At 36.2% G+C, this 23,115-nt stretch overlaps 1 protein-coding gene and 1 pseudogene across 1 annotated transcript in view; one reads left to right on the top strand and one right to left on the bottom strand.

Moving 5' to 3' along the window:
- The window catches only part of TRAP1 (TNF receptor associated protein 1), a 77,482-nt gene extending 57,683 nt beyond the window's left edge, over window positions 1–19,799 (bottom strand). The window contains exons 1-4 of the mRNA XM_044658023.1: window positions 19,639–19,799; window positions 4,771–4,935; window positions 3,615–3,697; window positions 1,638–1,778 (exon numbers count right to left, since the gene is read on the bottom strand). Of these exons, the coding sequence (XP_044513958.1) occupies window positions 1,638–1,778; window positions 3,615–3,697; window positions 4,771–4,935; window positions 19,639–19,735 (486 nt within the window). The 5' untranslated portion in view covers window positions 19,736–19,799. The remainder of the gene's footprint in view (window positions 1–1,637; window positions 1,779–3,614; window positions 3,698–4,770; window positions 4,936–19,638) is intronic.
- A 1,507-nt stretch (window positions 19,800–21,306) lies between these two features.
- Window positions 21,307–21,871, top strand: LOC123248951 (annotated as a pseudogene).
- Window positions 21,872–23,115: the final 1,244 nt, after the last annotated feature.

Here is a 23,115-nt window from a genome sequence, read left to right on the forward strand (position 1 = left end):
CAAACTATATTATAAAGGAGTAATTATAAAAATTATTCAGTACTGTTTAGGAATATAGAATCCATAGAACAGTCAAAATTTACAAACATTAAAAACAATCAAACAATAACCCAGTATTTGATAAAACCCTAGAACATAAATACCTGGGTAAAAACTCCTTATTTGATAAGAACTAGAAAAGACACCTTTCATATATCTATTGATAGTTCTTAACCAAACACAAGATAGGAGCAATGACGAAAGATAAAATAGTAATCAAAATTATTATAAAATTAAAAAATTTTGTTCATGAACAAAATTAATGCAAATAGAATAAGAAGGGAAACTGTTCAATGGGAAAAAATCTTTGTATCAAATATATGTAAATGCCTAATATCTAAAATACATAAAGAATAGATACAAATAAGATCAAAAACCATTCTCTAATAAATAAGTAGTCAGAGGATATGAACAAATAGTTCCCAAAAGAATCATAAACTATTAACAATCATATAAAAGACTGCTTCAGGTAATAAAAAGAAAAATCAAAACAACTCTTAGATTTCACCACATTGCTAGCAAATTAGCAAATATGACAAAAGTTCAAAATAATTCTTGCTGGGGGAACTATGAAAAGCCAGGGACACTGTTCAGGGAGCTGTGAATTGGTATACAACCACTCTAAGCACCAATTTGGAATTATTCTAAGAGAATTACTAAACTGTCGATACCTTTTAACCATTGTCAAGTATATGACCCAAAGAGATCAAAGACCTATATGTACCCAAACACATATTAGAACACTTTTTGTATTAGCAAAGAACCAAAACCAAAATAAATGCCGTTTGATTCAGAGATTGCTGAATAAACTGTAATACATGAATGTAATGGAATATTAACATGTAAGAAGAAAAAATGAATATGAAAAATTCAGAAAAGTACAGGAAAACTAAAATGAACTGATGTAAGTCATCAGAACCAACAACACAATATAAATAATGACTATAAAAATGAGTTTCAGAGAGGCAGTGCCTACTATGTGCAAGAACTGTGCTAAGCATTTTGCTATTCATTAATGAAATATGCATAAATCATGTTAAATGTAAAAAGAAAGAGAAATGCTTCAAACATGTATTCTCCTTCTTCTCTGTGAAGGATCTATGAGAGAATGTGAACAAGAATCACAGAATGAAAAGGCAGAAATGATTTAGATCTATATAGAAGAATATTATGTTCACACTGATGGGCAATCAAATTGTATAAGTATGCGAGGCAAGAAAAGTTCTACTTTTGTCACTAATTAGCTATGTTGTCTTAAATAAGTCAATTAACCTTTGTTTCCTTATCTAAAAATAGGAAAACTGGATTTGACTCAAATTAGTTCAAGGACATTCAGTTACCTACTATGTTTAAGTTAACCATGCTTGAACTCTAAGGTTCTGAGTTCTAAGGTCCTATATTCCCAGAGACTTATTAACTTAGAACAAAAAAGGCAAGATGTCTACTCTCTGAAATTAATAAGTAAACTATCTCCACTGGCTATAATGTATCATGTCTTCCTCTATGATCTTTTTATAGATATTACCATTAAAAGTACTAAAAGGAAAGGAGAGATGATTTCTCTAATTCTATAGGACTTAGTATTTAAAAGGAAATACCTGGATTGTAATGGTGCCTTTTTCACTGTCTGTCTGCAAGTGAATCTCCATTTCTGGCAAAGTTTGGCCTTCTGACATCAACTTATGGCGCAATTTTTCCAGTGCATCACTACTATTGGAGATCAATTCTCGTATAAATACCTATTGAAAGAGAGATGATGGAAGTAAACTGTAGTAAAAACCATAATATTGGTTAGAATTAGAATTTTGAACCTCAGAATTCCTTTTCTCAGGCTCCCATGTTCCTTCTCACATTACATGCTAACATAGGGAGGATATAAGTTTTGTGTAGCTCCGCCCTCGCTCTTTTTTACCCCTGATCATGGCTGGGAAAGCAGGCTTTATGCCAGGCAGGATAATCTTACATAAATGGGTTTACTTTTTGTTAGATAATTAGGTTTGAACTTCTACTTCTTTTAGTTCATTTTCTTCCTACTTCAAGTGATTATTAATAAACTTTATAAAATATAATATTTGGAGTTATTGGATATTAATTTTAATCTTACAATAGTTAGCTACAATTAAAACCATTCCAGGATTGTGAATGACAATCACAGCAGGCTTGGCTCTTTGGACTTAAGGGCTTTCTTGATTTTTTAACTAGAAAGAGATTTCTCAAGGCAGTTCCATGAAACCTTTTCTTCAGGAGGGACAAAAAGGGAATCTTTTCTGAATTTATAAAATTTAAAGATATGGAATTATCATATAAATTTCTTAAGTCAAAGTCTCAAGGCAAATGCTAACATAATTTTTTTTATCGTAGCATATCTCTTCTACAGCATTTAGGAAAAAGATTCTCTGCTTCTTTTTCAAATACTGATTATCAGATTATATTTCTATAAAACTGAGATCAATTATATTCTACAAATATATGGAGGACCTCACTATAAAATCCATTCTTAGGGGCAATGAAAACAAATTATAGATCTCACCTTCCAGACAAATATATACCATACAAAATTACATGCAATACCCAGATTGTGTGATTTAATCTCAAGCAGAAGTACCTAAAATGGTGTTTACACAATAGTATTTCTTTTGATAGTATTTCTTCCCTTCCTTTCTCTTCCCTTTCTTCCTTCCTTCCTTTTTTCCATCAAATCTATCAATCTATATATCTATGTATCTATGTCTGACCCTCCTATTTTACTCTTCTCTGTAACCCTCAATGCTCAATTATCTCTGTATAGTAGTAACTGGTTATATACACATATATTTATGACTTTTCTATTCTTTCTTTCTCAAGTATTCTATATCTCCTCTGAAATTTCTGAACTCAAGAGAGCATGCTCCTTGGAAATAAAGTACAAAGTAGGTATGCCACAAAGATGGCTCACTACCTGATTTTTAAGCAATTGCCTCATATTTCCAAATGTGGGGTACTTAGGTAAGCACAATGAACACCAAGAACAGATCTACAATGGAATTTTTTTTATTTTTTTTTTCTTAAAACCCTTACCTTCCGTCTTGGAATCAATACTGTGTATTGGCTCCAAGGCAGAAGAGTGGTAAGGGTAGACAATGGGGGTCAAGTGACTTGCCCAGGGTCACACAGCTGGGAAGTGACTGAGGCCAGATTTGAACCTAGGACCTCCCGTCTCTAGGCCTGACTCTCATTCCACTGAGCTACCCACCTGCCCCTACAATGGAATTTTAAATACACTTTAGACTTAAATTAACACAACTCCTTATCAACCCCATTCAACATATGCAGAATTTATTGATTTAAATTGACAATAAAATAAAATTGATTTTCAGGGTCAACCTTGACAAAAGGACCAGATGAGTATATTTATCTGAGAAACTAGAAACAGATTTCTGTTAAAAGGATTCTCTAGGAGTTTAGAACAGGGCCTGCCCAGAGTTCAATACATTCTCATAGCTAGCATATACCTGGTATTCCTCAGAATTATATAAAAATACAATTTTGCCAACAGAAACAATGTCAGCACTGGGAGTGATTAACAGGTACCATACCTCCTTCTCTGAGTACAAGGACCGAGCAACAATGTCCAAAAGCTTCTTTGTCTCAGCCTGGAACTCGTGTTTTGAGACAGAACCTAGTAATTAATGACATACACAACCACTAAGCTCTAATTTCTGTTTTCCTGAAAGGACATATAAAAATAACTGGAGAGGGAGTAACTTTTAATGATTTTTGTTATTTTTTTTTTTTAAAGTGAATTGGTTTGAAGGAAGTCAACATATTAAAAGAATACGCAAAATAAATCTATTTCCTACTTTCACCAATGGACTCAAGCTTTCTAAAGCTCCTTTTCATAATAGGGTAAAAAAGAAACTTAGTCTATAGCTAGGTCCCAATTACTGCAAATAACCCATTCCCCTAAAGTGGATGCATTATTTGAATTCACATTGTATATTTCCACTGGGTAGCATGGGACCCAATAAAATATTTCATATATTGAAAACTTCAAATAATGTGAATTAAGATACATTTTTTAAATGATTGTACCACTGAACACATGCTTTAAAAAATTCCATTAGTATCAATTTGGCAATTACTTTAAGACTATGGAATTGGTCTTAGATATTCCTTTCATAGGCTTCATACATAATAGCACAATTACCTGTCAATCACTAGAAATTTTTTACATTTGATTATCAGCCCCTAGACTATATCTAAGAAACTGCATCTATCTTCATCCCTTTTCTATCTCACACCCTCTGTTTTAACCTTGACACTGAAAATCAGAAATGGATACTTAAATAATAGCCATGAAGAAAATCTTTATAAAGTTTCTAAATCTCTAGAGAATAAAAGATATAATTTAATAAATGAATCCTTGGAGAAACTCAGACAGTAACCTCCAAGTTTACTTCTAACCTCTAAAGACCATTAGTAAAATCATCATTAAGGGGATGATGCCAGATCCCCTAGTTTTACAGGCAGCCACCAGAGGGTGTGAGACACACATTAGGATGAAAGCCAGAAGTCCTTGCTGTGCAGAGATGGCACATTATTTTTGGTGGGAAAATGAGAATACCCATGTATCTAAGGTTTGCTATATTTGAAGCGAATTGATAAGCTCTATCACCTAAATGTTTCTATCATCTCAACTATTTCCTACTGCTGAGCCCAACAGCAACACCCAAACCAATTCCTGTTCAATACCCTGTACAGTCTCTGTGCTGCTGATGATAGTATGCAATGGCTCTTCTTTTTTATCTTCAGCTGCTTGCGTACTATATTTCTGTCCACCACAGATGTTAGTAACAGCCATGTTCCACATAGGGCTCACAATCTCAGTATTTCTCCACAAATATGGAGAGAGTCTTCCTGGAAAAAAAAATTCAAATTGATTGGGAAATAATAATAGTATTTATATAGCATACTAAAGTTTTCAAAGTGCTTTAACTGTTAACTTCTTATCTCCATAACAACCCTATGAAGTAAGTGATATTTTCATCTCCATTTTATAGATAAGGAACCTGAACATAAAGAGGTAGTAACTTCTCAAGGCTCACATAGCTAAGAAAATATCTGAAGTAGAATTCAAACTCAGGTCTTCCTGACTTCAAGTTCTGAGTTGAATCCAAGGCTTCACCCATTGCCCAACTAAGAAATATGAACAGGTTAGTGTATTGTAAGTAATGTCCTCTGACAGAAAAAGATATGGATTTTTCTAAAGCTGCCAATTTTTCAAAAGTGCCTATAATCCTACAAGGAATGAATATAGTAACAATTCAAAGTATTCCTATGTTTTCTTTAAGTGTATTATTCTGGTTATCCTCCCTTTTACATTTCAAAAACTTCAATGCAGTCCAAGATCTTGAGGAAGTTTCACAAAACACAATTCATTTATACCTTGGGTCTCTAGACTTCTAGTGGAACCTGTCCATGGACTGCTACACTGATTTTCCTCATCTGTTCAACAATCCTTTCAATTCAATATGCATTTATTAAATATCTTCTGACAAATAAAAGGGCTAGGTGCTAGGGCTATAAAGATTAAAAAAACAACACCTTTCAGGAAGAAATTTTCATTTGGCTGGAAAGGAAACAACATGTACAAAGATAAGTAAATACAGAGTAAATGCAAGAGAAAGAAAGAACTAATAGCAATGGGAAAGAGAGGAGGTTCAGAAAAAAGCTCCCAGTATGATATGGCACATAAACTTTGCTTTGAAGGAAACTAGGGATTCTTTGAGGCAGAGAAAAGGAGAAGTACATGTGAGGCATAGTAGATGACCCATGCAAAGGCATGAAGGAGGGAGACTGAATATCCTGTAATAGAAAGAGGTAGAAAGTAGAAAGGGAGTCTTTACTGAAAGAGTATGCAAAGGACAGTGATATGAAATAAGACTGGAAAGGTAAGTGGAAGCTCTAAATGTCCTTTATTAAATAATTCCTATGTAGAGAGCAATGTGTATCTCAATAAAAGTTAGATTATCAATGAGTGAAGGAAGTACAGAGAAAAGAACAAAAGAACACAGAGAAAGAGAGAGAGACAAGGCAGTGACCTTGCCTTCCTGGAATTAACCATTTAGCAGAGATAAGACAGGTATATAAATAAAATAAAAATTAAAACATGTGCATAAGATACCAAGAAGACCAATTCCTTTGGCTGGAAGCCTAAGTATCATTCTTTAAGTTTTTGTTCATTTTTTAAATTAAAACTATCCCCCCTGCAAATTTTTCAAATATTAACTTTTTTCCCCTCCTACCTTCCACTCTACAAAACCCTTATAAACAAATAAGTATGCTAAACAAAATTAATTCATGCCCAAAAATGTGTCTAATTTTGCATATTAATATATCACTTCTCTGGCAAGAGGTGGGCCAATCATCAGTCTTCTAGAATTAACACTGATCAAATTACAGCATAAATTGTTCTCCTGGTTCTACTTACTTCACTTGGCATCAATATATACACGTTTCTCTGGAATTAAAATATAAAATCTGAGGGAGCTAAGAAGCTCAGTGGATGGAGTGCCAGGCCTGGAGATAAGAGGTCCTAGATTCAAATATGGCCTCAGATACTTCCTAGCTGTGCGACCCAGGGCAAGTCACTTATTCCAACTGCCTAGCCCTTCATTCTTCTGCCTTGGAACTGATACTCAGTATAGATTCTAAGACAGGAGTTAAGGGTTAAAAGAAAAACACAATGGTATTCCATTACATTCATACTCTATAATTTGTTCATCCATTCCCCAAATGATGGGTATCTTTGTCACCACTTAAAGGACTGCTATATTTTTTGCACATAACAGACTATTTCTTTTTTTAATCTCTTAGGGATATTCCTGAGTCAAAGCGATTCTGAACATTAACCTTTAAAGAGCCATTCTAGCCATTTGGTTTTAATCAGAACTTTATGATGTACTTCATTCTTACTTAGAAAGTTAAGATGGCAAAGTCAATCAAGGCTAAATTTCAATGGATTCAATTAGAAAAAAAAAAGTTGAACAAGACATGCACTGGAAGAACACTATAGCAAAAGAGCAATCTGATAATCCAGGAACCAGGCTATAATTTCTGAAAGGGAATTATAAAGGCTAAAGGATGGTCAAGAAAGCATTCAATTTAAGAAGCATTTATTAAGGATCCACTATATAAAGGCACTGTGCTAAGTAGACCCTGGAGATAAAAAAACATAAACAAAAGTCCCCAGCTTCAAAGAGTTCATATTCGGTTTCAAATAAAGGAACTGTAACACTTTTGTGCTTCAAAATCCAACAGTTTCAAATATACCCACATAAAGAAAAGTCAATTCTTTAGGCAATTATACATGGATTATTTCAAAATCCTCCTAACTAGTTTTCCCATCTTTTACCCTTCGTTCCCAAATATATATTTTATATGTTAGTGACGGATGAGTGTTCCAACATAAATTTCACTGTCAATCTCTGGATTGCTAAGAAACCAATGTGGTTGTTTTCTTATTGTCTCTCAGACCAAATCTAAATATCTCATTCTGGCACAGAAAGCCTTTTATCAACTTGTCCAATCTTTATTCTTCCATACCAGTGCTGTTGGTCTGCTACTGTTCTTCAAGAAGTCTTACTTATCTTCACTTGTTCACATACTGTCTGTCCCTGAAGCCTGAAAAGTTCATTCAACTATGACTGCTTCTCCTTAGGGATGTATGAGGTGTTCAGGGAAGACTAGAACCTCTGGCATGAGAGCCTGCTAAGCCCTTTTCGGGGCTGCTTTCCTTCTTTGGTGTCCACCTGGCACCCAGCTCTCATCATGGCTCCAAGAAGCTATAGCATCCTTAGCAGCCACACCCCAGCAAACTGTCCTGGCAGGTTTAACCAGATTGAAGAAAATCAACATGTCTCAATTCCATTAGTGAGGTAGCAGGGTGTCTACCCTAGGTATGTGGAGACATCCCCTGTGAAAGGGGCAGATAAGAACAATTTGTTCTAGTGGTCATGAAGGAACCATGGTCTTCCTGACTTCAAGTTCTGAGTTTAGACCTTAAAGCTTGGTTACCTATTGAAAAAGCCAAAGTTATCTACTGCATCCTGAGCCATCACTAGTCATCTTGACTTTTGCTTGCCATTGAATTTTGAGAACTATGGAAAAGAGTAAGGCTGACAACTTTGTGCAACTCTGTCTCATTTAAATCCAATTCTTGCACAAATCAAGGTATCACCCTATGTCATTGGTCCTTTTCAAAAATGAAGAACAAACCCACCCCACCCCAGCACCAGCAGAGTGTTAAACACAGAACTGGTACTTTGCCAAAGTCTGTTGACTTTCTAGCCCAAACAAGGTTTAAACAGCAAAAAGGGGAAAAGCTGCCAGTTATTCATTCTGTTTATAAGTAATTCATGCTTCACTTCCATTGAAGAACATTTAGTTAATACTGTTTCTTCAAAGTCATATTCTTTCTAGCTTTGCTCTTCTTCTAATTGTTGTTCTTTCAAAAAAAACGCAAACTCTTTCAGGGACCTTTAAACACTCTTCTGACTTTCATCTTCCTTAACTAAGGTTAGTCCCTTGTCTTCCTCTCAGCCTCTCTTCCCTCCATTAAATGAAATCAGAAGGGTGGAGGGGAAAACATAAGTTCCATAGCAAATAGAAAAATCCAATGAATGAGATGCCAAAATTTTGGGCTTCCCTTTTCATCAAATCAAAATTCAAAGCAGAACCCAAAATTGGGAAAAGGAAAGAGGTAAAGAATACAATCCATAGTGGTTTCCAAAAAAGATTTCTATATATCCCAGTACAATTCCAAGGTTATAATAATTAGAAATCTCTTAGTGATCAACTAGATTTCAGGTAAATAAAGATATCTAGAATTATTTAAGTCTCAAATAGATAATGCAATACTATTTAAACCAGATACTAAATATGTTATCTACATTGCTTCTTCCTTTGCCTCTCTCCCCCAGTACCTCAAAGGAAAAACCACAAACCTCAATGACAGATTATAATGTTCTAGTGTTAAATTATTAGATGGTTTAGGTCACACAAAATAGGAAGCATTAAGAGACAGAATATGCCACAAAAACAAAAAAGGCCCAGGGAAAAGGACAATGCTAAAGATTTCGCTCCAACCCAAATCCTACCTATCCTACAAAGCTCGGCTCAAAACTTTTCTTCCTTTGTGAAATCTACCTATCCTGGCTTCGCATTTCTCTTAATTTACAGGATACACCTGAAACTTAACTCTTGTATTTCTTGTATTGCTATATTTAACTTTTCACATATTCATGAACTCTTATCTTCCCAACCAGATTAGAAATTCTTGAAACTCTCTTCAATCACCAATGATTTAACTGCCAAATCTAATGGCCTTTTCATAGTCCCCATCCATCCTTCCATCCTTCCTTCCTTCCCTCTCTCTCTCACAAACACACACGCACACAGTGTCCAAGAGTTTAATTATCATGTCTATACCAGATGATTAACATTTCCAACTGGATATTTCTGAAACTCATTATGTCCAAAACAGAACTTATCTTTCCCCTCAAAGTCACCTCTTCACTAAACTTTCCTAATTTCTGTGGAAGGCACCACCATTTGTCTAGTCTCTCAGGCTCATAACCCCTGTATCACATAATCAGTTACTAAGTACTGCCATTTCAATCTACAAAACATCCCATCTACTCAAATAACTACCTCTTCAGTTTAAGCTCTCAATCAGTTCTAGCTTATGTTGTAATAATCTCCTAATTAGTACCCCTGCCTCAAAGTCTCTCCCACTCTAGTTCAATCTCCTCGCTGCTGCTTAAATTATTATCACTACCCTGTTCGATAAATTCTTGTCACTGTTAGAATAAAATGCAAACTCCTCTGTTTAGCTTTTAAAGGCATTCACAACTTATCCCCAACCTATTCTTCAGGCCTCATCACACATTACTCCTTTACCCAAACTTGCAATCCAGTCAAACTCATCTATCTGTCTTGCCAAATCTCAGTGTCTTTGCACTGGCTCTCTCCCAAGAATGTAATATTCACATTCTTCATAAAATCCCTCTGTTTCTTTTTTTTTAATCTTTTTTTTTAAACCCTTAACTTCTGTGTATTGGCTCCTAGGTGGAAGAGTGGTAAGGGTGGGCAATAGGGGTCGAGTGACTTGCCCAGGGTCACACAGTTGGGAAGTGTCTGAGGGTCAGATTTGAACCTAGGACCTCCCGTCTCTAGGCCTGACTCTCAATCCACTGAGCTACCCAGCTGCCCCAAATCCCTCTGTTTCTTAATGACACAGCTCAAGTACCACCTTATACATGAAGCTTTTATGATCTCCCTCCAACTATCTTGTATTTATTCAATTTATGTTTATTCTGTATGCTTATATACATAGTGTGTCCTTTTAATATAAGCTCCTTGTAAACAGGAATTGCTTTTTTCTTTGTGCCTAGGACAGAACAGGAGCTTATCAAATGCTCTGTTAATGATTAACATGAAAACTCATATTCTTAATTAAATGAATTAAATGAAGCAAAGCTCATCTGAAACAGATATTTAAAGTGCAAGAATCTCTTCCCCCTCCTCTGCAACAACATTAATCAATCATTATGTATTGAGAAAGCATTTACTGTGTGCTGGGCACAATGCTAAGCAGTAAGGATACAAAGACAAAAAACAAAATAGTCCCTGCCTTCAAGGAACTTACTATTCTAATGGAAGAGACATGTAAATACACAGATCAAAAAGTGTTACCCGTAACAATGTAGAAGCATATTTTAAAAAATTTTTAGTCCATCTGTGAATATTAACAAATATATTTCTAGTACAAAGTGGGCTAGACTTTTTCCCTTTGTGAAAGTATATAAAAGATCAAGAACAAAAGTTAAGGCTCAGAGAAAATGGCCTAAGGATCAGAGTCAAACTTAAAATAAAAATACTTCCTCTCCAGAGAGGATTCTGTTCTAAAGAGTACCAGATTAACTCAAACTCTTGATTATTTCAAGTGAACTTCTGAGGGGAGTGATCAGTGATGAATGAACCTGAAAATGTAATATTGACGCCTTATGTTTTATCATATTGTGACCTGTTCTTTGTTCAAGATTCCTATGTCTTGTTAGAATATGTGACTAAGGGCATGAAAATACTCATCTGATACTCATCTGATTTGTACCTCTCCTTTCTTTCTGAACTAAGAAAGGATTTAATTTAAAATAATGATAAATTAACAAAAATAGTTTCTGGCAAACATGTCTAAAAAAAGAATACAGCATAATTTTTTTTTCTTCAACAAAGGGAAGGCTCTAGCAACAAGGGGGTGGGTAGATGGAGGGGTTCAGGAAAGGCCTCATGTAGAAGCCACTTAGGTGGCTATAAGGAAATTAGACTGGAAAAGAGATAAACTGAAGACAGAAGACACATTAGGAATCTATTGTAGTACTACAGGTAAGGAGGTGATGAAGGCCTAAATTTGTATAGGTGGCTATAGGAGTGGAGAGAAATGGTTATATCCAAGAGTTTAATGACATTACAAAATTATAAGATTTGGCAACTGTATATAATATAGAGAGTAAAAGAAGTCAAGGATAACACCAAGATTATATACCTGGGTGACTGGAAGGATGATAGTACAGAAGAGAGGTGAGATTTGAAGGAAAGAGGAGTATTTACAAAAACAAAAATGAAAGTTTCTGCCATCAAGTAGCTTGGGTTCTATCAGGGAAAACATGTACATATAAGTAACTAGTAAATATAAAGTAAACTAAACATGGGAGTGAGAGGCCTTACAACTAGGACCAGGAAAGGCTTCAAAAGTAGATAGAGACATGAGAGGAACTTTGAGGGAATTTAGGAATTAGAAGAGGGGAGGGTTGGTCATCTCTGACAAATAATCAGTGAAAGCTCCATCTTAGTAACTCCAGTAAGAAGGGAAGTTTTTCCTTATACAAAGTCAAAATCTGAATTACAACGGAACTACAACCACTAGTTCCTGTATATGACAATCCTTTGAATACTTGAAGATGACTTATCTTGTACCACCTAAGTTTTTTCTTCTCAGAGCTAAAAATTTCCAGTTTTTTCCTGGCATCAAGCCTAAATTTGGGGGATGAAGCTAAGATGGCAGAGTGAGAGAAAACATTTTTTCCCAGTGCAAGTCCACTACAATTTATATCTCTACATGCTTTTTATCAACTCCAACTGTTTCCTCATTTGAAAACTTTTACTTGTTTTGCCTCTCAATTGAATAATTTTTCCTCCCCCATTCTCTAGAACAGGGGTCGGCAACATATGGCTCTCCAGCCCTATCTGGCTCTTTTGAGGGCCAGATATGGCTCTTTCTGCAGGAGCCATAAAGTCAATTTTTTTCAGGCGCTGTTACAGGAGCGTGTACTGTGAGCACTGTATGGCTCTCACGAAATTACATTTTAAAAAATGTGGCATTTATGGCTCTCACGGCCAAAAAGGTTGCCGACCCCTGCTCTAGAATATTCCTTTAGCCTTCTTTTTCCTTGAAGGTCATCAAAACATAATAAAATTACCACAAGGCCCTCTCTCTTATTTAGTTCCATAATCCCTGACATCATTAGGATTCTGAGAGGCAACATCAATCATCCCTCGCATTAGAATGTAAACACTTCATTCCAATTGCTCATCTATTTTTACCATTTATACTTCTCTTTACTCCTGTCTTTGTATTTCAAGGCTTCTGCCCAGCTCTAAACTTTTCATCAGTGATGCTATAAGGCCTTTATGTCATTAAAAATTCATTTCCCCCATATCACTAATATTTTTCTAGGTAAGTTATTAGTTACAAGACTTTATCTTTTACATTTTGGATATTATATTTCAAGCTCTCCACTCCTTCATTGTTTGTTACTCAGTCATTTCAACTGTGTCCTATCCTGTGACCCCATTTGGGGTTTTGTTGGCAGAGACTACTACAGTGGTTTGCCATTTCCTTCTCTATCTCATTTTATAGATGAGTAAACTGAGGCCAGCAGGGATAAGTGACTTGCCCAGATTACACGACTAGTGTTTGGGACCAGATTGGAACACAGGAACATGAGTCTTCCTAACTTGACTGTAGGACTAGCACTTAATCCACTATGATACTTAGCTACCCAACTCCTTCAAGGTAGTAGCTGCTAAATTATTGTATGAACCTCACCATACGTCCTTAGTACTTGAACTCATTGTCTCTGGCTGCATATTTTTATTTGACCTGGTAGCTCTGGATTTTGGTCAGGATGGTTCTTGGGAGTTTTCATTTAGAGGTTTCTTTTAGGAAGTGACAGAGATTCTATTTTCACTTGGCCTTGGCCTCTGGTTCAAATAGGTTTGTGCAATTTTGTTTCACTATTTCTTTTCAATGATATCCAGGCTCTTTTTATTGGGCATGGATTTCAGCTAATTCAGTAATTCTTAAATTCTCTCTCTCTACCCCCTCCCTCTCTCCTCTATCTCTCCCCTTGACATGTTTTCCAAATCAATTGTTTTTGTTATAAGATACCTTACATTAAATTTTTCCCCTTCTTTATTTCATTAATTTGTTTTTAAAATTAAATATAAACAAAAAATCTTAATATTCATTTTTTTTTTAATTCTGAGTTCCAAATTCTCTCCTTCCTCCTTGGGAAGGCAAGCAATTTGATATATACACATAAAGTCATGCAAAACATTTCCATACTAGCAAAAGAAAATACAGACTCAAAAAAGCCCACAAGAATAATAAAGAAAAATATAAAAGTATGCTTCAATCTATATTTAGACCCTATTGGTTCTTTCTCTATAGATGGACAGCATTTTTTCAACCCAAGTCCTTAGAATTATCTTAGATCATCAGAATAGTTAAGTCATTCAGTTAATTATTGGATTGCTGTTAGTGTATACAATGTTCTGGTTCTGCTCAATTCACTTTGTAGCAGTTCATACAAGTCTTTCCAGGTTTTTCTGAGTATTCTGGATGTCATTTCTTATACCACAAGAGTATTCCATCACAATTAAATACTGCAACTTGTTCAGACATCCCTCAATTGATGAGCATTCCTTCAATTTCCAACCCTTTGACACCACAAAGAACTGCTATATTTTTGCACATATATAGCTCCCTTTCATTTTTCTTTTGATTTCTTTGGGATATAGACCTACTGGCATTTACTGGGTCAGAGTGTATGCAGTTTTATGATCCTTGGGTATAGTTCCAAATTGCTCTCTAGTATAGTTGGATCAAACCATAACTCTATGTATTAGTGTCTCAATTTTCCCACATCCTCTCTAACATGTCATTTTCCATAATATTATCCAATCTTATAGATATAAGGTGGTACTCCATAGTTGTTTAGTTTGTATTTATTTAATCAAGAGTGATTTAAATCATTTTTTCCATTAAGTATAGAAAGCTTTGATTTCTTCTGAAAACTGCTTGATCATAGCTTTTGACCACTTACAGTAATTTATTTCTAAGTGGTTTAACTTTCAAGGTGTTATTTAGTTAAGGTTTTGTACCTCTTGTGCTAAAATGTTAATTCTCTTTTCTTTTCTAATTCTTTGCTTTACCAATTTCATTTCATTAATAATTTTGAACTAAAATTTCTTATTTCACTTATGCTTAGGAGTTGTAGTTTACCTTTTCTCCAAGCTGTTTTTGTTATTTTTTCTTTTTCTCTGAGGCTTTCTTTATAGGTGTTTATTTTTCTATTCTAGATTTAACTGTTGGGCATCTTTCTAGCTTTATTTACCAGACTGAGATTTTTCAGAATAAGTTTCTGTGCACTTTTGGTAGGACTATTCTAGTTTTGTTTTGTCTGGGGTTCTATTGCTATATTCTTCAGGTAATGAGCGCTGGGTTCTTCAAAAAAATCACCCTTTTTTGAAGGGTGTCACTTCAGTCAAGAAGTTACAAATTTTCAGTAAGCTTCGTGTCAGATCAAGATCAGTCTGATCCCTATCCTTCAAGGCTTTCTGGGTTCTAGACCACAGTTTGTATCTAGGCAACACAGGTTATGACAGTATTCTAGTATAGAGTAGTTGGCTCCATTAACCACCAGCTAGCTAAAAGGCTCAGCAGATTCATAGATATTACACTGCTGGCCTAGCCCTGTTCTGGTCCAAGGTTTAAATGCCCCAACCTATTCTGGAAATATTATTTGTTTAATGCTTTTCTCAAACCAGGTCTCAACCTTGGGGGTAATTCTACCATACTGGCCACTCTGAGAGGTCCCACACTATTGATAGGGTCAAAGACTGAGTCTTTGGTCTACACCTCTCCACAATTTTTGCCCTGGTTACTTACATAAAAGTCAGATATGCGATCTTGGGCTAGAAAGATGCCTCACTCTGGCTATTTCTTAGATTTCCTACTCACTATTTGGTCTGATAGTTTTTACTTAAGTAAAGGAAGTAGGGTTGTACTGATTTCTCCTACATGGACAGCTTGGATGATTATTTAAATATTCTTAATACACCCCAAAAATATTCAATTTCATCCACATTTTTGAAAATTCTGCAGATACCCATTGGATAATAAACATCATCTGACCGTATATTTAGTGCTGGAAGAGAAATGAGAAGCCATCTGATTCAACCCCTTCATTTTACAGAGAAAAAAAGAGGACCAGAAATGAGAAAAGATTTGCTAAAGGTCATAGAGAGGTTAAGATTTGAATGTAGGTTTTCTGACTCTAGTGTTCTTTATATTATACCACATGACAATCAAGGAGGTCCAGGAGTAGAAATAAAGTCAGACTAAAAGAAATCATTTCCTACTAAAAAAAAATGTTGAAATGGTGGTTTTATTAGCTTTATTTATACAATATGAAAAATATAAATTACAAACTAAAGACAAGATCATGTTAGTGAATAATTCTGCTTTTAAAATCAAAGTACAGAAAAATTATATGGGCTTAGAAAACATGTACCGAATGGGAAAGTCAACTCTAGATAAATAGACTGATAGACTAAGAAACAGGATTGTTCCAGAACTACAAAAATTCCCAAATGGAGATTGAATACTGCAAAAAATATCTGATGTTGGTTTGAAAATAGATCAGTAAGAATATATTAGATATGTAAAGTAAAGAAGATGAAAAAAACAGTAGCTTCAAAGTTCAATGAACCACAAAACTCCAATTACTGGGGCAAGGATCTACTATTTAATAAAATTTCTGGGAAAGCTGGAAAGCAGTTAGGCAGAAATTAGATTTAGACCAACACCATATCGCAATAATGGACATAGGACATAGGAGTTAGATATAAAAGGTCACATCAAAACAAATTAGAGGATCAAAGAAAGATACCTTTAGCAATTATGGATAAGGAATTATTGACCAAATAAGGGAAGAAAGGATCACAGGAAATTAAATGGACAATACATAAAAATTTAAAACTTATGCACAAACAAATTTTGCAATTAAATTAGAAGAGAAACAGTTAACTGGGGGAAAAATCTTTGCATTAAATTTCTCTGATAAAGATTATAAGATATATAAAGTACTGATTCAAATATATAAAAAACAAGAGCCATTTCCCAAAAGAAAAATGGTCAGAGGCTATGACCAGGTAAATCTCAAAGGAAAAAACCCAAACTATCAAAAAGTCCTTTAAAAATTATTCCTAATCAGGGGCAGCTGGGTAGCTCAGTGGATTGAGAGCCAGGCCTAGAGACAGGAGGTCCTAGGTTCAAATCCGGCCTCAGATACTTCCCAGCTGTGTGACCCTGGGTAAGTCACTTGACCCCCATTGCCTACCCTTACCACTCTTCCACCTATAAGTCAACACAGAGAAGTTAAGGGTTTAAAAAAATTTAAAAAAAATTATTCCTAACCAATAATAAAGTGTAAATTAAAACAATTTGAGTTTTATTTTAAAGAGTAGGAAACTGAAGTCAGGTACATTAAATGGCAGATATGGGATTCATTTCAGGGTCTCCTGACTCCAAATTCAATCCTTCTTTCATGGTAACTTAATGCTTTAGTTATTATTGGTTTAATTAATGGTTTGGATTTATGCACCACTTTAATTCTAATTTTAAAAAACCATCCCTTTGGGATTTGTCATTAAGTTTTATTACTTTTCATTTTTTAATCTCTTAAATTCAAAGGTCCTAGATGACAAATGCTTGATGTTTAACAGAACTTATATGAGTGAAAGTAACTATGATGAATTTTTATTTTTCATGACCATTTTCTGTAGCAACATGTGAATTTCTACATACTTGAATATGTAATAATCACAATTTCTACAACATAAAGTTATGATAATTGTGTTTATGTTTCTGGAATTCTGTGTTTGGAAGACATGCTGAAATTCACCTTTGACACTGACTCATTCTTATCTTCATTCAACTCTTGTTCAAAACCCATAGTTACATAAACTTCATAAAGACTCCCCCAGAACCCCCCCCCAACAATTTGAGGTTCCACATTTCCTTCATCAAAGATTAGCAAAGATAATGAAAAAGGAAAAGGTCAACTGTTGGAAGGGCTTCAGGAAAACAAGCACACTAATACACTATTGGTGTTGCTGTGATTATGCCCAGCCTTTCTGGAAAGCAATTTGGAACTATGATCAAAAATCATTAAACTATGCATACCCTTTGACCCAATGACACCACTACTAGGTTTCTATATAAGAGAGACTGACATTGAGTAATAGGATTTAAATGTACAAAAATATTTATAATAGCTCTTTTTGTAGTGTCAAAGAACTGGAAATTAAGAGGATGTCCATCAACTGGGAAATAGCTGAACAAATTACAATAGGCAAATGTTCTAAAATACCAGACCATAAGAAATGATCAAAGGAACAAATTCAGAGAAATCTGGGAATATCTATATCAAGTGATGCAGACTGAAATGAGCAGAACCAATGAGAACCATGTACATGATAAGAATGTGGAAAAAATAACTTAAAAGATTTTAAAACAGAGCAATCAAATTCCCTTTCCAGAAGAAAGTAAATGTTGTTCATGCTCCTGATACTGAACTTAAATGGTCAGATATTTTCAGAGAATCACTGTCAAAGTTTGTTTTGGCTATGCATACAAGGGTTTGTTGTTGTTGAATCAATGTTAATAAAGGAGGGAAGGGAAGGGAAAGAGAGAAAAATGGCTTTTAGGGTTGCCAAAAGAAAAGTCACTGAAATATTTTAAGTGTCAGAATGAAGCCACCAGCAAATAAATAGGACAGGCTTTAGTTATATGTTGACTTTATTACATACTTAAAAAGGAAAAGGAAGATGGAGATAAGAGATTTGTAGTTTCATACATAATTTTCTTCTGTTCTATGTACAGAATATGAAAATGTTATTTCATGTTTAAATTTAGAATTTAAAATTTTTCTTAATCTATGGATTAAGGGGTAGATTTGAAAAAAACAAACAAACCAGACCGTCAAAAGTATGCTTAATACCTAATGTGCTCAAAGTATGACTTCATAAGGAATTAAAAGAATATATCAAAATCTTCCACACTGAATATCAAATCACATAAAACAAGGGACTGCAGCAAGACACATTACATATTAAAAGTTCTTTAAAGAAGTAAAAGTTGTAAGATTTATTGTATATATTAAGAAACTTACTTTAATTTGTCACAGTTAATTCATATAACTGTAGAATTACCCAAACTTTCTCCAGTTTTCACAATTTCTGCCTATGGTATCACCTATGCACCTTACTTCTAATATTGGAAAAGCTGATGATTTAACTCTCCCCAATCTCTCATACCCAACTAATATCATTTCTCCCTGCCCACTTCACTACCACCCTTATGGAGGCAATTATCAACTACTTAATCTATTGCATTCTGATAGTCTCCGCTTCCCTTTGCCAAGATTCTTCATGGTAGATTAATTTTATTCATTATGTAGTTGTTTTCCTCTGCCTATAACTTTTAAATCGCTCCCTATTGACCACTAGCTAATTTTCAAATTCCTTAACCTGGCTTTCAAAGTTTTCCTACTTTATTTCCCACTACTCACCTCAACGAGATAACCTCCACTCAAAACTAAAATGTCCATATTCATCCTTAACTTCAGACCCGAGTTCTCTTCACCTTGTCTTCTCTTCCAGACCCTTTAGTAATTCCAACTCAAAGCCACTTTTCACAAGGGTCTCCAATCCCCACAAGTTTCTCATAACACTTTACACTTTCGCCTTTCTAATACTCGTGTCATATCATAGGTCCTGCTGGTGTCCTCCCTTCATTAGACTTTAAATATCACGAAAACAGGAGCTCTCTTAAAATTTTTTTAACTTCCTCCAGCTTCTCCCATATAGACCGCGTTTAAGAAACTTCCCTTATTCGAAATATCCAACTTTTTTTTTTGAAGCGCCCACTAAATAATAATAGGGCCGAATCCCAAGACCGGAAACAACATGTGACCCTTAAAGAAACACGTTTGTTGTCTCCAATTAACATCTTCCAGGGCCAGCCCCACTTCAGAAATTCCACGTGAGCTGTCTCTGGCCCGGTGGCCCGACTCCTCAGAGGCCGGTCGCGAATCCTCCCCAGCCCCACTCTCCCCTTCCCCCACCCCGCGGCGGTCCGCGCTTCACTTCTTCCTCCCAGGAGGCCGAGGAAGCGGCTGGGGGCGAGAGTCGCCACCCCTGCCGGCTCCTTACCTCCGGCGACAGCCCGCAGCCCCGGCTCCCTTGACCCGAGCAGGGGCCGTAGGTGTCGGCCCCCGAGCAGCAGCAGTGCCCGGAGCTCCCGCGCCATGTCCGACTCCCGAGAAACGACTTCCCCACTGTGAACTGTTGTATGGGGTCGAAGAATGACCAGAAAAGGGACCACGAGTGAGCTAAAGACAAGCCTAGGAGACTGAGAACGAGGTAGCAACCGGGGACTTCACAAGGCGCGTGGCGAGGACCGTTGACGTCACCTGGAGCGACCAGGCTGTTCAGACCATTTGCCTGCATGGCGGCCGCCCTCTAGATTCTCCACTCCTCCAGTGACCCTCGGAAACTTTCCCAGCAACTGAATCGCAGCTTCTGCATCTCGTTCTGGGGCACGATCGGGCCGAAAGAGGAGAAACAGCGTCCTTGGGCGGAGAATGAGATGCGGATGCACTTGCTCCCACCCAGGCCAGGCTTAGGCGAAGACGTACCCACAAGTGTGTGAGCCCGGAAGGGGACCTCAGTGACCTTCAGTCCCGTGGTCAAGGGCTACACTTCTACGGCACGCCCCCCTTCCCCCGCACACCCGCAGCTCTGTGGGATTGTGGTGTGTAACGATCTTAAAAGAACTAGAAGGAGAAACAGACTTGTCGGTCTGATCTTGGGGAAGTTGAGAGTCTACGAAACTTGTGCAAATCGTGGCTCATTGTCCTGTTTTCCCAACTGTAAAAAGAAGGGTTTGGATCAGCTGCTGCAGGTGCAGATGATGAAGACCACCAGGACAGACACTTAAAGTTTGCAAAGTTCTGAAGATTGGTTTTCTCACTTGAGGTTCTCTTTAAGGACCTTCCCATCTCTCCTGCTCAGTCTGGCATTCACTAAATCCAAGTTAGAAGAAAGGTGGTCTGTATCCCAAAGAGATTATTTTTAAAAAAGGGTAAAGGACCTACTTGTACAAGCATTTATAGTTGCTTTTTTTATGGTAGCTAGGAATTGGAAATTGAGGGGATATCCATAAATTGGGGAATGAGGAAACAAATTGTGGCATATGATAGTGATGGAATACTATTGGGCTATAAGAAATGATGAGCAGGATGATTTCAGAAAAAACTGAAAAGACCGACATGAATTAATACAAAACAAAATAAGCAAAACCCAGAGAGTATTGTACATAGTATCAACAATATCCAAAGATGATCAGCTGTAAAAGACTTACTCTCAGCAATACACTGATCAAAGACTTAAGTCAAAGAATGCTCTCCACCTCCAGAGAAAAAACCGAGTCTGATCAAAGCATGCTCTTTTTCACATTTGTTTATTATTTATTATACTTTTATTTTGTGGTTTTGGTTTTATAGAGTATTCTCTTACAACAGTGACCAGTATGGAAGTATGTTTTGCATGATATACCAGATTAGAGAGAGAGAGAGAGAGAGAGAGAGAGAGAGCTTTTAATCTAGCCCCTATTTGGCCAAAAACCTTTTACAATAACCCCAGCAAGTGGTCATCAGACCTTTGTTTCAAAGCCTATAGTATGATGGAAACCTACCAACTCTTGAGGAAAGTCCACTCTGCTTTTAGATATCTTTATTTAGGAATTTTCCCCTTAAATGTGCCTCAAATATGCCTCTCTGCAACTTCCACCACAGTCACATCCCAGCAGGAAGGAGTCTCATGATGCAATCAGTCCAGATTTTTACCATGATCCTACTGGCCCTAGGAGCATGGGCTGCTCAGAATTCAATAGAAGTCTGAGTGCTGCCCAGCCTTCCACCAGGTCTTGTCAGCTATAACTGTGTAAAAGGGTATGTGAGAATGATATCAGTTACCCCCCAAAATCTGAAATGCTACAAACAACACTACAGCTGGCTATATATGAACCCCACAGAAGAGAAGACTGATATGTGCCCCCTGGCAACCTCTTCTTCTTCATCTTCTGGGGACCACATGCTTTGTGATGTTACATGTAAGACTGACAAGGACTGTGATGGGGACATTAAATATTATGTTAGGCATGTACCATGCCTATCAAAGCTAAACCTGATTGATGTCCTGTTGTGACTGATGGTGCTCCAAGAAAAAACAGACTATCACTTGTGAGGAAGATCAAAATTGCAAGGGAAGTGAAAAGTGTTGTTTCTTTGGCTGTGATCTAAGATGTATGGAACCTATTCCAGAGGAGCAAGAAAAAATAACCAGAAGCTTTCACAGAGAGAAAAGTCCCATGCTATCCCTCTAAGAATTGAAACAAGACAATAAAAAACAGCTCAGTTGTCCTACTCTCAGAAGTCTATTTTTTCTTGGGGCGCCAACCCCTGAAGTTTAATAAAGACATTTACTCTAGGAAAAAAAAAGTTCTGTCCCTTGAGGTCAAATAGAACTAATCCATTTTCTATATGACAAACCCTCAGATATTTGAAAACTGGTCATATTTCCCTTAAGCCAGGCAAATGTTACTTAGTGCTTTCAATCACATCTCATTCTGTTCATTCCCCATCTTGAGAGTTTTCACTGTTCTAGTCTCCCTACTTCAGATACTCTCTGGCAAATGAATGTCTTTCCTAAAATGTGTTGCTTAGGGCTGAACACAATACTCCATGTGTAATTCCAGTAGCACAATCAAACAGCAATCATTTAATATCTACTGAGTGCTTACATTGCACAGGGTATTAGACTGTAGAGAGATAAAAATGAAAAAGTCCTTTCCTCTAAAGAGCTTACATTTGATCTGAGGGAGATCACACACACGTACACACACACACACACACACACACACACACACATAAATACATCCAAAATAAATACAAGGTGGAATAGAAGGCACTAGTAGTTGAGAGATCAGAAAAAGTTTAATGTGCTTGAGCTAAGCTTTGAAAGAAATTAGGACTTTTAAGAGGCAGAGGCAAAGAGGAAGTGTAGTGCTTTCCAGGTGTAGAGACCAATCTGTGCAAAGACACTGACTAAGATTGGAAATACAGTGAATGATATAGGACAAAAGCTGTTTTTACCTTTATGTTTCTGGGTTAAGCATGATGCCTAAGAGTAAATACTTAGTAAATGCTTGGTGACTCAATGATTGATTTTCACAGTTATGAGTAGGAGATAAATTCTTCACCAAAGGGATAGAGCAATCACAAAAGAACAAATAGATTATTTTAATTTTATCACATTGAAAAGCTTTCACAGAAACAAAATTAATGCAAAACAGATAAAAAGGGAAGTGGTCATTTGGGAGGGGAACGCTTCAAGTCAACTACCTCTAATATAAAAAACACAAAATCAACCCACATAAAAGACCAAAAACCATTTCCCAATGAATAAATAGACAAGGGAAATGATGGTTTTAAAAAGAACTATTGTAAATTATTAACTATATGAAAGACAACTTCCAAATCACTAAAAATGAGAAAGCAAAACAAAATAATTCTGAGGTTTTGTCCTCATATTCATCGAATTGGAATAGATGACAAAACGAGGATGAAA

The sequence above is a fragment of the Gracilinanus agilis genome, chromosome 1 (genome assembly GCF_016433145.1).
Source record: "Gracilinanus agilis isolate LMUSP501 chromosome 1, AgileGrace, whole genome shotgun sequence".
Taxonomy (NCBI): Eukaryota; Metazoa; Chordata; class Mammalia; order Didelphimorphia; family Didelphidae; genus Gracilinanus; species Gracilinanus agilis.